The sequence below is a fragment of the Giraffa tippelskirchi genome, chromosome 5 (assembly GCF_054371585.1).
Source record: "Giraffa tippelskirchi isolate mGirTip1 chromosome 5, T2T-mGirTip1v1.2.pri, whole genome shotgun sequence".
NCBI lineage: Eukaryota > Metazoa > Chordata > Mammalia > Artiodactyla > Giraffidae > Giraffa > Giraffa tippelskirchi.
The window spans coordinates 142,089,314-142,101,189 of NC_137279.1; the positions used below are offsets into that span (position 1 = coordinate 142,089,314).

At 34.2% G+C, this 11,876-nt stretch overlaps 1 protein-coding gene across 2 annotated transcripts in view; it reads left to right on the forward strand.

Annotated features, from left to right (window-relative positions):
* The window catches only part of ADGRL4 (adhesion G protein-coupled receptor L4), a 132,632-nt gene extending 122,644 nt beyond the window's left edge, over positions 1 to 9,988 (forward strand). For both annotated transcript variants that reach the window (XR_014054836.1, XM_081493890.1), the window contains 3 exons: positions 6,612 to 6,703; positions 8,052 to 8,220; positions 8,578 to 9,988. Coding sequence is in view for 1 of the 2 variants with exons in the window: in XM_081493890.1 (XP_081350016.1) it covers positions 6,612 to 6,703; positions 8,052 to 8,220; positions 8,578 to 8,640 (324 nt within the window). In the remaining variant the exon portion in view is untranslated. The remainder of the gene's footprint in view (positions 1 to 6,611; positions 6,704 to 8,051; positions 8,221 to 8,577) is intronic.
* The last annotated feature ends 1,888 nt before the right edge of the window (positions 9,989 to 11,876 follow it).

An 11,876-nucleotide genomic window follows, 5' to 3' on the forward strand; every position in this document is an offset into this window, starting at 1 on the left:
TAGACATATTTTTGGAGGGGGCATATTATTCCACTTATCACATAACTCAATACTATGTGACTATCCTGTAACTAAGGCATGTAATTAAGGCATGAGCTTCCCTCGTAGCTCAGTCGGTAAAGAATCTGCCTGCAATACCAGAGACCTGGGTTTGATTCCTGGGTCAGAAAGATACCCTGTAGAAGGAAATGGCAACCTACTCCAGTATTCTTGCCTAGAGAATCCCATGGACAGAAGAGCCTGACAGGCTACACAGTTCATGGGGTTGCGAGAGTCGGACATGAATTAGCAACTAAACCACCACCCCCCACCGCAAGGCATGTAAAAGAGCAATTCCAGATATTTTTTTAAAAGAAAATCAGACAGAAGATCAAACTCGCAGCACTTAATTCCAATCTAGCTAGTAGGTTTTTTTTTATTAATAGATTGTCTTTTCATTTTAAAGCTTAAATTAAGAACTACTCAGCCATCTCTGCAGTGGCCTAAGGATTGAGAATGGGTCTTCTTTTTTTATAGCCTCTTGGTAAGCCAGTAAAAACCACCTTTCGTCCATGGCGGAAGCAGTTTTGTTCTAGGCCAGTTAATTTAAAGGTAATAAAACTATTTGAAAGGATATTATAGTTGTGATCATGACACATTCTTAAATGAACCAGATCGCATTTGATATATGTGAAAAATTAAAGCATGGGACTAAAAGTGCTGTAAGAGAAATTTTCTCATTTTTTCTGGTGAGATCTGACATCAGCATATAGATGGCTTCATCAATTATTGAGAAAAAGACTAAGAAAGGAAAAAAAATGACTGATTGGGATGCTTCATTTTGAAGTCTGAGTTTGAAGCTCTTGGGTTGAATGTACCGTTAGGCTTAATCTTTAAGAATTAGCAGCTGCTCTCTCACTGACCCATCTATTTAAATTTCTAGTTAAAAAAAACCTAACCCACTTAAAAAATTTTAATGCTCTCTGTCAAACATCAGAGTATGTGTGCCAAACTTTAAAGTAATTACATGCATCAATGAAGTGAAGAAACAGATATTCATATAGATAAATATCACTTAAGATGAAGCAAAGGAAATTATTTTGAAAGATTTTTTTTTTCCACAACTATTTTTATTCTCTTCTGTACTCTGTATTCTAAAGTATAGCAGTGAATTTCAGAGTTCTTATGATATTTACCATGTAGTGTCCTTGTTTTGTTTATTCCTAGAAAAGTGTTGTGGACTCCTGGTTGATAAGTTAAAACTGTATTTTAGAAATTGAGACAGAAATGATAATGAATGACTGTTGATTTAAAAGTCATTAATTAGCCCCTTTGCTTTTGTGACACTATCATTAGAGATAAATAATAAAGGAACCACAGCGCTTAAAATCAGCACACATAAGTAAACAGTAATGAGCAAAAGTGTGAATCATTTTAAAGGGTCTATTTTCCTTAAGGTTAATAGTAATTATTTATATGATATTTTAAAGACTTGCCTGGGGGCCCAGACAGTAAAGAATCTGCCTGCACTGCGGGAGACCGGGGTTCCATCCCTGAGTTGAGAAGATCCCCTGGAGGAGGGTGTGGCAACCCACTCCAGTATCCTTGCCTGGAGAATCCCCATGGACAGAGGAGCCTGGCAGGCTACAATCCATGAGGTCACAAAGAGTCAGACCCAACTGAGCGACTAAGAACAACACATTATATTTTAAAGCTTTACTGAAGCATTCAAGTTTGTTATTATTGACAGTGTTAATAGTATCTTTCCAATTATTTAATCTAAAATATAGATATTTCTCAATTGAAAATATCAATTTTCAAAATAACTACTTCTGGAATAATTGCAAACTATTTCTTGTTATTAGAAATGTTTTTCATTCTACATAATGTTGTTCTGAATTTTGTTTTTTATCACATCTCACACTGTTCATGCTTATTTAACAAAATATTCCCTCCCAGAAGATACTTTTCTGGACCATGTAAAATGCATTGAGTTTCAACTTAATGTCCACCTCTTAGTAAATAAAGTCGTGTGCCTTTAGGTGATATTAATTCTTAACTCTATTAGGAAAAGAATTTAAAGTAGCTTATATATGTATGAATAAAGAGAGAATGAGGCAGTGTAAAAGGAGTAAATGTAGGTCTTCCCAGTTATCCCAAATTTGCTGAAAATTATAATATGACCTCGGATTTCGCTTTGAGTTTTGTCAAGGAAAAAAATATTCTGCCACTTGTTAACATGATAAGTAAGACTTCATTCAGGACTATTGTGATAGGTGTCAAAACTATTGAAATAGAAGGGATTAAAAGCAACTCTGAATACTATAAGAACAGCTGGGGATTTACAGCCTAAGAACAGGTTATGTGTGGGGATTGTAGATGGAAAATTACTAAGACATCAAGTGTAGGGGCAATTCTTGCTAAACTTATTTTAAGAGCTTTCTTACTGAATGGCAGGCCAGGGTGATCAGATATTAATGATGGGAGATGAAAAATTTGATTAGACGTTGAAAGTGATCACATATCAAGGGGGGAAGGGAAATCCTCTGTAAGCTGACTCAATAGAATTCCTCCTAAAACTAGACACTGCAAAAATGGCACTGAAGCCCAGGGTCAAGGCCTGAATGAGAAGAGGGCTCAGAGAAACTTGACTATAGTTTAGTTAAGGAAAGTTTTTGTCAGTTTCCTACTGACGAAAGCCAGGGAAGAACATGTTGACATACAGAATTTGCACTGTCCAAAACAATAAAAAATATCCTCATGCTCTGCATTTCCATGCAGTTGAACTCAGATCTGATTTTATCATTTGGGTTTCAGTTTTTCACAAAGCTACCCTGGGGGCCTGTAGGTAGGTAACTGGCATTAAACAGAGGTGATGAGGTAATGAGCTAAGGGGATACTTAAGGGTCCTGCAAGGACAGTGACCTGAAGGCATGCTTTGTGTGCTGGAGGAAGAACAGAGAATCCAGTGTGAGCAGAGTAAACTGATCAAAGCAGAGAGAAGTAGAACTTGAAGGAAGAAATATATCATTTCAGACCTTGTAGACTATTGGGAGATTTTCAGGTTTAACTCAAATAGGAAGCATTGGAGGGTTCAGACTGAAGAAATGATCTGACTTACATTTTAAAAAGTCAGTCTTTCTGCTGTAATGAGAAAAGACTGTAGGAAGGCAAGGATGCAAGCAGGGAGACCAATTAGGAAGCTTTAGCCCAGGAGAGGCATGACGGTGTCCTCTTCCAGGAAGGAAATGTAAAGACGTTATGAGGTGGTCATATTCCAAATATGTTTTGAAGGTAAAGATGAAAGGTTTGTTGATGAATAAACTTGATTACTGCTAGAAAATGAGATATAAGTTGGTAAAGTTTACAGCAAAAATAGATTCTTTAGGAGAAGAACAGCAGCTTAATTTTTGACACTTTAATTCATCATGTCCATTGGATTTCCAAGTGAAAAAGTCAGATAGACCTAAGGATCTTATTTGAATCCACTAGTCTGAGCAAGTAAGCATATGTAGATAGGTCCAGCGACTGAGATCCAGACAAATCACTTATTTTCTCTGTGTTGTACTCCTTTGGTCACTCAAGACTGGCTTAGAAATCATACATTAGAGTGTCACCCCTTGTGTCCTCCTTACTCGGCAAACAACTGCATGGCACTTCCTGAATAGTATTGTACATGCCTGTCGACTGGCCATCTCCCCCGTTATACTGCAAGTTTCTTTTGGAAAGGGACTACAGTGCATAAGTGATTCTTGAGTGAAAGAATAAAAAAACCTTTGCATTTAAGATAAAATCTAAGTGCTCTTCATCTCTTTCTATCTTGCCTCCTGCTACTCTTCCCTTTGTTTTCCTTAAGACATACCACATTCTTGACTCTTTCAAGTCTCATGGCTTTTTTAAAATGCCGTTTTCCATCATAAAATGCCTCTCTCCCTCATTTCTGATCAAGTTCTGGTTTAAATGCTAACTGTACCGAACCCTCACCACTATACCAGACACTTAGTGGACCCCTTATAAGATGTTTCGAATACATGCAAATGAAATGCTCCATATACTTGCATTGTTGATTAGTTGCTAAGTTGTGTCCTACTCTTTTGAGACCCCATGGACTATAGCCTGCCAGGATCCTCTGTCCATGGGATTTCCCAGGCAAGAACACTGGAGTGCGTTGTCATTTCCTCCTGCAGGGAATCTTTCCATCCCAGGGATTGAAAAACTACATCTCCGGTTTCTCCTATATTGGCAGGCAGATTTATTACCACTGAGCAACTGGTATTGTCATCAAATGTGAACAATACAATGTATTTCTGATTGTTTTCATTGCATAAAAACCATAACACTTTTTTGATAAAAATGCTTTAAGCTTTTTTATCTTACAATTGGGAAAATATAAGTTTATGGACTAAGAATCAGTCTCCTGTTTCTATAGCAGCACCTATTTTATAAGCGTGTAAACATTTTCCCTTTTATGTAGAAAACATGTGCTTTCCAGAACTAGATCACCCATAGAGAATGTTCCATTTTATTCTTCACTATTTTACCATATGATGTAAAAGCGTATCCAAAATGCATATGCATTTCTGAGAAACCATAACTATAAGAGCAACTGTTTTTCAAATGTGTTTTATCAAAATTAGAATTTTAAGAAACTCTAATAAAGATTATAAATGTTAACCACTAACTTGGAAAATTTATGCATTAGTGAACAATCATTTTAAAATTTAATGATATTTTATCTTTCAACTCTTCTTTTGTTGAGATAAGTTCAACATAAACACCTCATAAAATTCTCTGACAATTTTCCAACCAGTAATGTTTTGAGTATATTATTTGTACTAACCACATTTTAATACTTTTTCATATTTAAAAAATATTTATAAAATTAAATACAACTGTTCCCAAATTTATTTAAAGAAGCTGTAGCTATAGAAATCTAGAAAATACTAAGCATCTCTCTTTCATAAGTAGTAAAGACTATTTATGAAATTAAATATTATTAAGATGTCATTTAACTTAGTTATTTAAGCATATAACAGAGTGAAACTTGTCAACTGAATCAACTTAAATATATTTTATCTCTCCTCTACAATTGCTGAATTCTTTTCTTTGCATGGAAGCCTTACTTAATAAGAATTCATTAATCATATAATTAGAAGCAATAAATATTTGGAAGCAGGAGAAGGGACTAGATCCATATTCCTCTTAAGAATTTCTCTCAAGAACCTCTTCATGGAGACATGACAATATGAAATTATCTGATCTATTATTTTATACTGCTTTTGTAACATAACTAATAAATACCATTTTCAGTGCTGTGTGTGTGTGCTCAGTTGCTCAGTTTTGTCCTACTCTTTCTGACCCTTCGGACTGTACCCTGCCACCTCCTCTGTCCATGAGATTTTCCAGGCAGGGATACTGGAGTGGGTTGCCATTTCCTCCTCCAGGGGATCTTTCTGTGGCTCCTGCAGGGATCAAACCTGTGGCTCTTGCATTGCAGGTGGATTCTTTACCACTGAGCCTTCGGAGAAACCTCTATCATTTTCAAAAGCTGTGTAAAATTTTTAGAATATGGAAGAAAAAACATAAATTTTTCTATAAGTTTCTGAAATCCTACTATAAGAATTAGCCAAAAATTAAAATACTGCACTTTTCTGCTGCTGTTATAAAATGCTTTTGAAAAATCTGTTTGGGTTAGTAAAATATATTCAATAGAAGATTAATCTACAAATTATTTTTATAATTTTAATATGTCAAATTATTAGTATGCTTTTGTTAAAATAAATATACATTTAAAATATATCCCTCAATTAATCCTCTGACACTGTAAATATGGCTTACATATCTCCAAGAATACAAGAAAAGGAAAAAACTGGAATCTTTTCATAATAAAATCATTTTAGAAGGGGTAAAAATTCTGTACATTCTGTATAACCCATACTCGGGAATATAGATAATAGAATATAAATATTTATCAATAAAATGTATATGTCTTCAAACAAACATATCTTTTATTGAAACATTCATTTTGAAAGTTTATGAGGTTAAATTTAGGAACATTAAATCTCAGCATAATATTAAGGAGGTAGCTAGATGAACCATACAAAACAAAGTTTATTCAAACACTTTATAGTGATAGAATTTGAGAGTGTTTTTTTTCTAATTTCCTTTCAAATTCTCTTTTCCAGTTTAAATTTTCAAAGGATTGACAGAATTATAAAACTTCTTTTCAAAGAAATATCACACAATTTAATGAACAAAAATTTCTCAAATTTTCATTAAGTTTTTGAAACCAAAATTTATCTTAATATGTATATTAACCATATTATTGGCAGAAAATGATATTCATCAATCTGTAGACGTGATTAGAACATCTGAAGAAGTTCTTGAACAGGTGCTTAATACAATCTGGTGAATTGTACTACTACGATTTGTACTGATGATTTTCAGTGGTATTGTAAAGATCAACCACATGTTTGTTTGCATACGTCTCCCAGAGGATTTGTACTTCTTAATATACATAAAAATGCCATGGTTTGCTGGTTTCTATTTATTTTATATCTTTGCCATGTGTTTATTTCATTTATATGTATCTAGTTTGTTATGAAAATTATCTCTTGAAATTATTTTCTCAGGTTAATCTCTTGGCATTTGGAGTTATCATATACAAAGTTTTTCGTCACACTGCGGGGTTGAAACCAGAAGTTAGTTGCTATGAGAACATAAGGTGAGTATTTCTTCGATTGTATTTTCTTTAGCAATTCAAAGCTTTAGTAACTTGAAGTGCAAATAATTTTTAGAAGGCAGTTTTTAAATTATTTTTTCACATTTTCTCCCATCATATTTAAAATAGTTACTGCTAAATAGCACTTAATATGTTTAATAAGCCTATAATCTCCACAGATCAAATGATAAGTAAAGTAATCTTTTTTGAACATACTCCCCTTTGGGAAAAAAAAAAAAAGATAATGACTACATTTTAAGGCAAAAGTCGACCTTAGGATCTTCTTCTATAAAGCAGTTCTCAGAGCTTAGTAGCTGTGTTTCTTTCTTGTGATTCCTAGTTTGCATGCTGCCATGCATGATTTTTCCTCACCTCCTGCCCTTTAAAACTGATTTATTGAGACCTTGAAAATGGTTTGTTCAGGAAAAACTGAAGTGTACTGTAGGGAACATTAGAAACAACTGACGTTTGGGTCGCTTGGGAACACTTCTGTAGTTTCAATATTTTGCGCAAGATTTATAGTCAGGATTTAGCAAATGTTTGATTGCTTTCTTTTACTCCTCACCATTCATAGTAACATGTAGGTTGCCGGTTTTAATAAAGTTGAAAATGACTCATTTTCTTTGGTACACTGCAATAATATTCTGCAGTAAAGAATGATTGCACTAAGAATGAATGAGAAAATAAGCATCAGTTGCCTCATTTTCAAGGCAATGTCCTCAGTGAGCAGGATTGAATGTTGTTTTACCAAAACTCAGAGGCAGTAAGTTGAAAATATGTAAGAGAATATGTTCCTGTGTTGTTTTTTTTTAAGAAATCATCATTGTAACATGAGTTTACTTTGAAGTAACTGTATTGCAAAACCAAAAAAAAAAGTTTTGTATCTTACATGTTCTTCTCTACTCAGCCTAAAAGGAAAGCAGAAGCTTCCTTTGATGTCCTGCCTATGTGCTGACCTAAATCCACATGGTATATTTTTCAAGGTTTCTTAGGGAGAATACTTCCTAACAGATATATGTCTTAGCTCCAGGAGTTCCTGCAACATTAGTTTTGAAATCAAAGCATACACACTACAGTATACCAGATGAGCATATTTTAAGATTAAGGAAATTTCTCAAAAAATACTAGATTTTAATAATGCTGCCTTGAATTTGGACACATGTCCCAGCCACAGTGCACTAGTATACCCTAGCCTGTCCCATGTAACTATGGCACAGTTTGTCAGTTTCAAAATTCTTGGTGTTTACCAAAGATTTCTGGGTTACTCCAGCTTGCTACAAAATTTAAGGGATTTGAGGATGTGTTAAGTCTTCATAGCTTTCTCAGCTGGAACTTTGCAAATTTCTTCTAGGTCTTGTGCCCGAGGAGCTCTTGCCCTCCTGTTCCTCCTTGGCACCACCTGGATCTTTGGAGTTCTCCATGTTGTGCATGCATCGGTAGTGACAGCTTATCTTTTCACCGTCAGCAATGCTTTCCAGGGGATGTTCATCTTCCTATTCTTGTGTATCTTATCTAGAAAGGTAAATAATTTGTTATTCTTGTCAACCTTCTAGTATATTTATGTAGCATCAGTTAGCAAATTGATAAAAATCCTCATTCTTATAAATTTATGACTTGTGCCTTTATTGCCTAAATGCAGTACATCTTAGCATTGAAATAATCAGAACACCTGTTGTTCATAGCAAAATGTGCTTTTAAAAACTTGCTAGTAGGAATATAAATAATACAGCTTATATTCACTAGAGTGTATTCTGACAGCTAATCAGAAAGCAACAATAATTTATAAAACCAAATATGTTTAATGTGATTTGAAAATAATTTGATGATTGTTGCAATTATGTTTCACATTTCTTACTTTATTTTTTTCTTTTTTTTAGATCCAAGAAGAATATTATAGATTATTCAAAAATGTCCCTTGTTGTTTCGGATGTTTGAGGTAAACAGAACTATGGATAATTATTGTAATGCAGAAATAAAAATGCCCAGCTGTGAAAGGCCAATGTATAAAAATGATTCAAACAAATTGTCCAATTATTAATTACTAAATAATCAAATATTTTAAATCCATTTTTCTGTTTACTGTGTAGAAACTGTAGATGATACAAGATAAAATTATGTACCATATAGCTATAGTAATCTTTTCTACATGACTTACTTAGCTATGTCAAAAACAGTATTGCAGATATTTGGAAAGTAATTAGTTTTTCAGAATGATATCACTGCACCCAAGGAAAGGTTTTCTTTCTAACACAAAAAAATGTATGAATGTCCTGAAGGAAACCACTGGCTTGATATTTTTGTGACTCATGTTGCTTTTGAAACTAGTGCTCTATCACCTTGGTAATGAGCTCTGTTACAGGAAGTGGAACATAGGAGAATGAAGGGGTCGAATATGAAATAGTAAAAAGAGAGTGATTATTATAACAATGAGATGCATTTTGAGCAGACTTGTTGTTTTGTAAGCTAGATGAGAATTGAATAAACACATCTTAAAATTCCATGAGTTGTTCTGAATTTAAAAAGTTTGACTGAAACAACTTAGACTTGTACTTGTTACATCAATTTTCTATTCCAAGAGAAAACACAAGACTTCACAAAAGAAAAAACTAAACATTTCTGTTCTGTTTTTAGGTTAATATTAGAATGAAGTATTTGCTCTTTCTATACTTATTTCACAGATTGTGACTTCAAATGCTTATTCAGTAGTACATAAATGTGTCAGAATATAATATTGTTCATGCCTGTAAATGTAAAAATCATGTATATAAACCTGAAGTACTCTATTCCATAACCTTTCAGTGCAGTGAAAAATATTGTATCTCATTAGACTCATATATTTGAGTTCTTTATTTTTTTTAATTTTAAGAAATATTATAGTTCACATTGCAATATTCCCTTTTAACTTACTATTTTTAAAAGGGCACTGTAAATATGGAAGTATTCATAAAGTGAATTGCTATTTTTTTCTGTTCAGAAAAGTACACATTAAAAATGTTATTTATAACAAAGTGATCACTGAGAACTGTATAAACTTCCACAGAGAATATATTTTCTGACAGTATTCCGCTAGCAAAACATATCTCCTAAAATGTAAGTCTTCTACCTTCCAGTCTTCAAATTAAAATATAGAAGCAGGGATTTTATTTCAAAATATATGTAATTGTTCTGCACTTACCTATAAAAGTATGTCAATACACTAAGATGTTGTGATTTTAACTTAATTTCTCCAGCTGTTAAAATGAAATCTGTAAAATCTTGCTCTAACAAATAAAATGTTATCTAAATGAATCCTTCTACTGCTTGGCTGAGTCATTTCTCAAGAAAGATAAGCTACCTGCCCATGTCTTAGACATTTTTAGAAGATCTGTGATAATAACTTTTTATTTGATCTTTTGATCTCTTTATGGTTAGCCTATAACCTTTATTATCATTATAATTATCACTGTAGGACAGTGCTATTGGAATAGGATACTGAAAAAGTAATCCGTTCAATCAGTGTATACAAATTATGTGTGGTGGGCAGAATAATGGTCCTCCCAAAATGCCCACATCCTAATCTTTAGAATACATGAATATGTTAGGTTACATGGAGAAAATTAACCAGCTAACAGCTTATCAGCCAACCTTGGCGTGAGGAAATTATCCTGGATTATCCAAGTGGGCCCCATGTAATTACAAGGTTCCTTATCAATGAAAGATGGAGGCAGAAGAGGGAGCCAGTCAAAGCAATGCAACATGAGACCTACTCAGCCACACATTGCTGGTTTTGGAAGTGGAAGCAGTCCAGGAGCCACAATATGCAGGCAGGCAGCCTATAAGCTGAAAAAGGCAAGAACATGGACTCTCCCCTAGACCTTCTAGAAGGAATTCAGCCCTGGTGAACCTTCATTTTAGCCTGGAGAAGCTCAATTCCAACTTCTAATCTCCAGAACTGTAAAATAATAAATGCCACTCAGTAACATCCATTGTCACAAGTGCTTGGTTTACTGAGGACATTATCATCAATGAAGAGCAGATATAATTCAGAGAGGCTGTGAAATAGGAAGACAAAAGTGAGGGTCTACATTGGGTTTCTTTTTGTTTATATCCTAGGAATAAATGTGCTGCTTGTGAATCAGATAAAAAGACAATAATAAATGTATATTATTTTAAGCCACCAAGTTTGTTGATAATTTTCATAATTTTTCAAAGCAACTATAGGGATCTAATATTATGGAAGTATGTATGTGATGACATCTTTGAGCTAAGTGAGTATTTATATCATTAGAAAAACCTTAAATTCTATATCTGGTTTTCATCACCTCTCATAGACATCACTGGATGAAGCCTCTGTTCTTTAGCATGAGATTTCATATCCACTTACTTACCTTTTTATCAGATAAATACAGATCTCTCTTTTTTTTTTAAATGGGTGTGTGCACATGTATTCATGTATGGTTATTGCATTAAATGCATCATAGCATTTGCCCCCTGTTTTTATTAATCCAGAATAAAAAGGATTCAAAAAAGTTTTTCACTGTGCTCAGTTTTTAAAAATACAAACATGAACATTACGATGACAAGAATGTATTAAGATGCTGAATTCAAAAGGACATACAAAGGACACACAAAAGTACATACAACTGCTGGCAACACACTTTGGACTTGCAGTGAAGCCGTGTCCCCTGAGGCCCAGTAGCTCGGCCACAGCAGGACCCAGGGTGACCCGCTGTCAGGGCGCTCACCCACATCCCAGAGCGACACTGCCCCATGTTGTGGACATCACCCATGCCTCCAGATTCCCACACACTTAATTAACATAAAAAAAACTTGAAAACCACTCAAAGTCTATGAGATAAAGACACCCTGCCTCCCTGGTTTTCACATTTGCCCATGAGCTTCTTCAGTTTTTCCCCAAAACTTTCTGTAGTTTACCAAATCCTGAATTTCTGGAGCTTCCTCTTTGTTATCATCATTATTCTGACAAACATCTGCTTATCTCTCATGTGTCTTTCTCAATGAGGCCTGTCTGGGTTCTCACAAGGAATTTATCACTTCCACCTTTGTGGCATCACTCCATCTAGCACTTACCTATTTTAACATCTATCACGTTGTACTGCAGTTATTTAGCCCAAGCTCAGGATATTCATTATACCAAGTTTTGTTCTTCCTTTAAGGCCCCTTCTCTTTTTCGCTT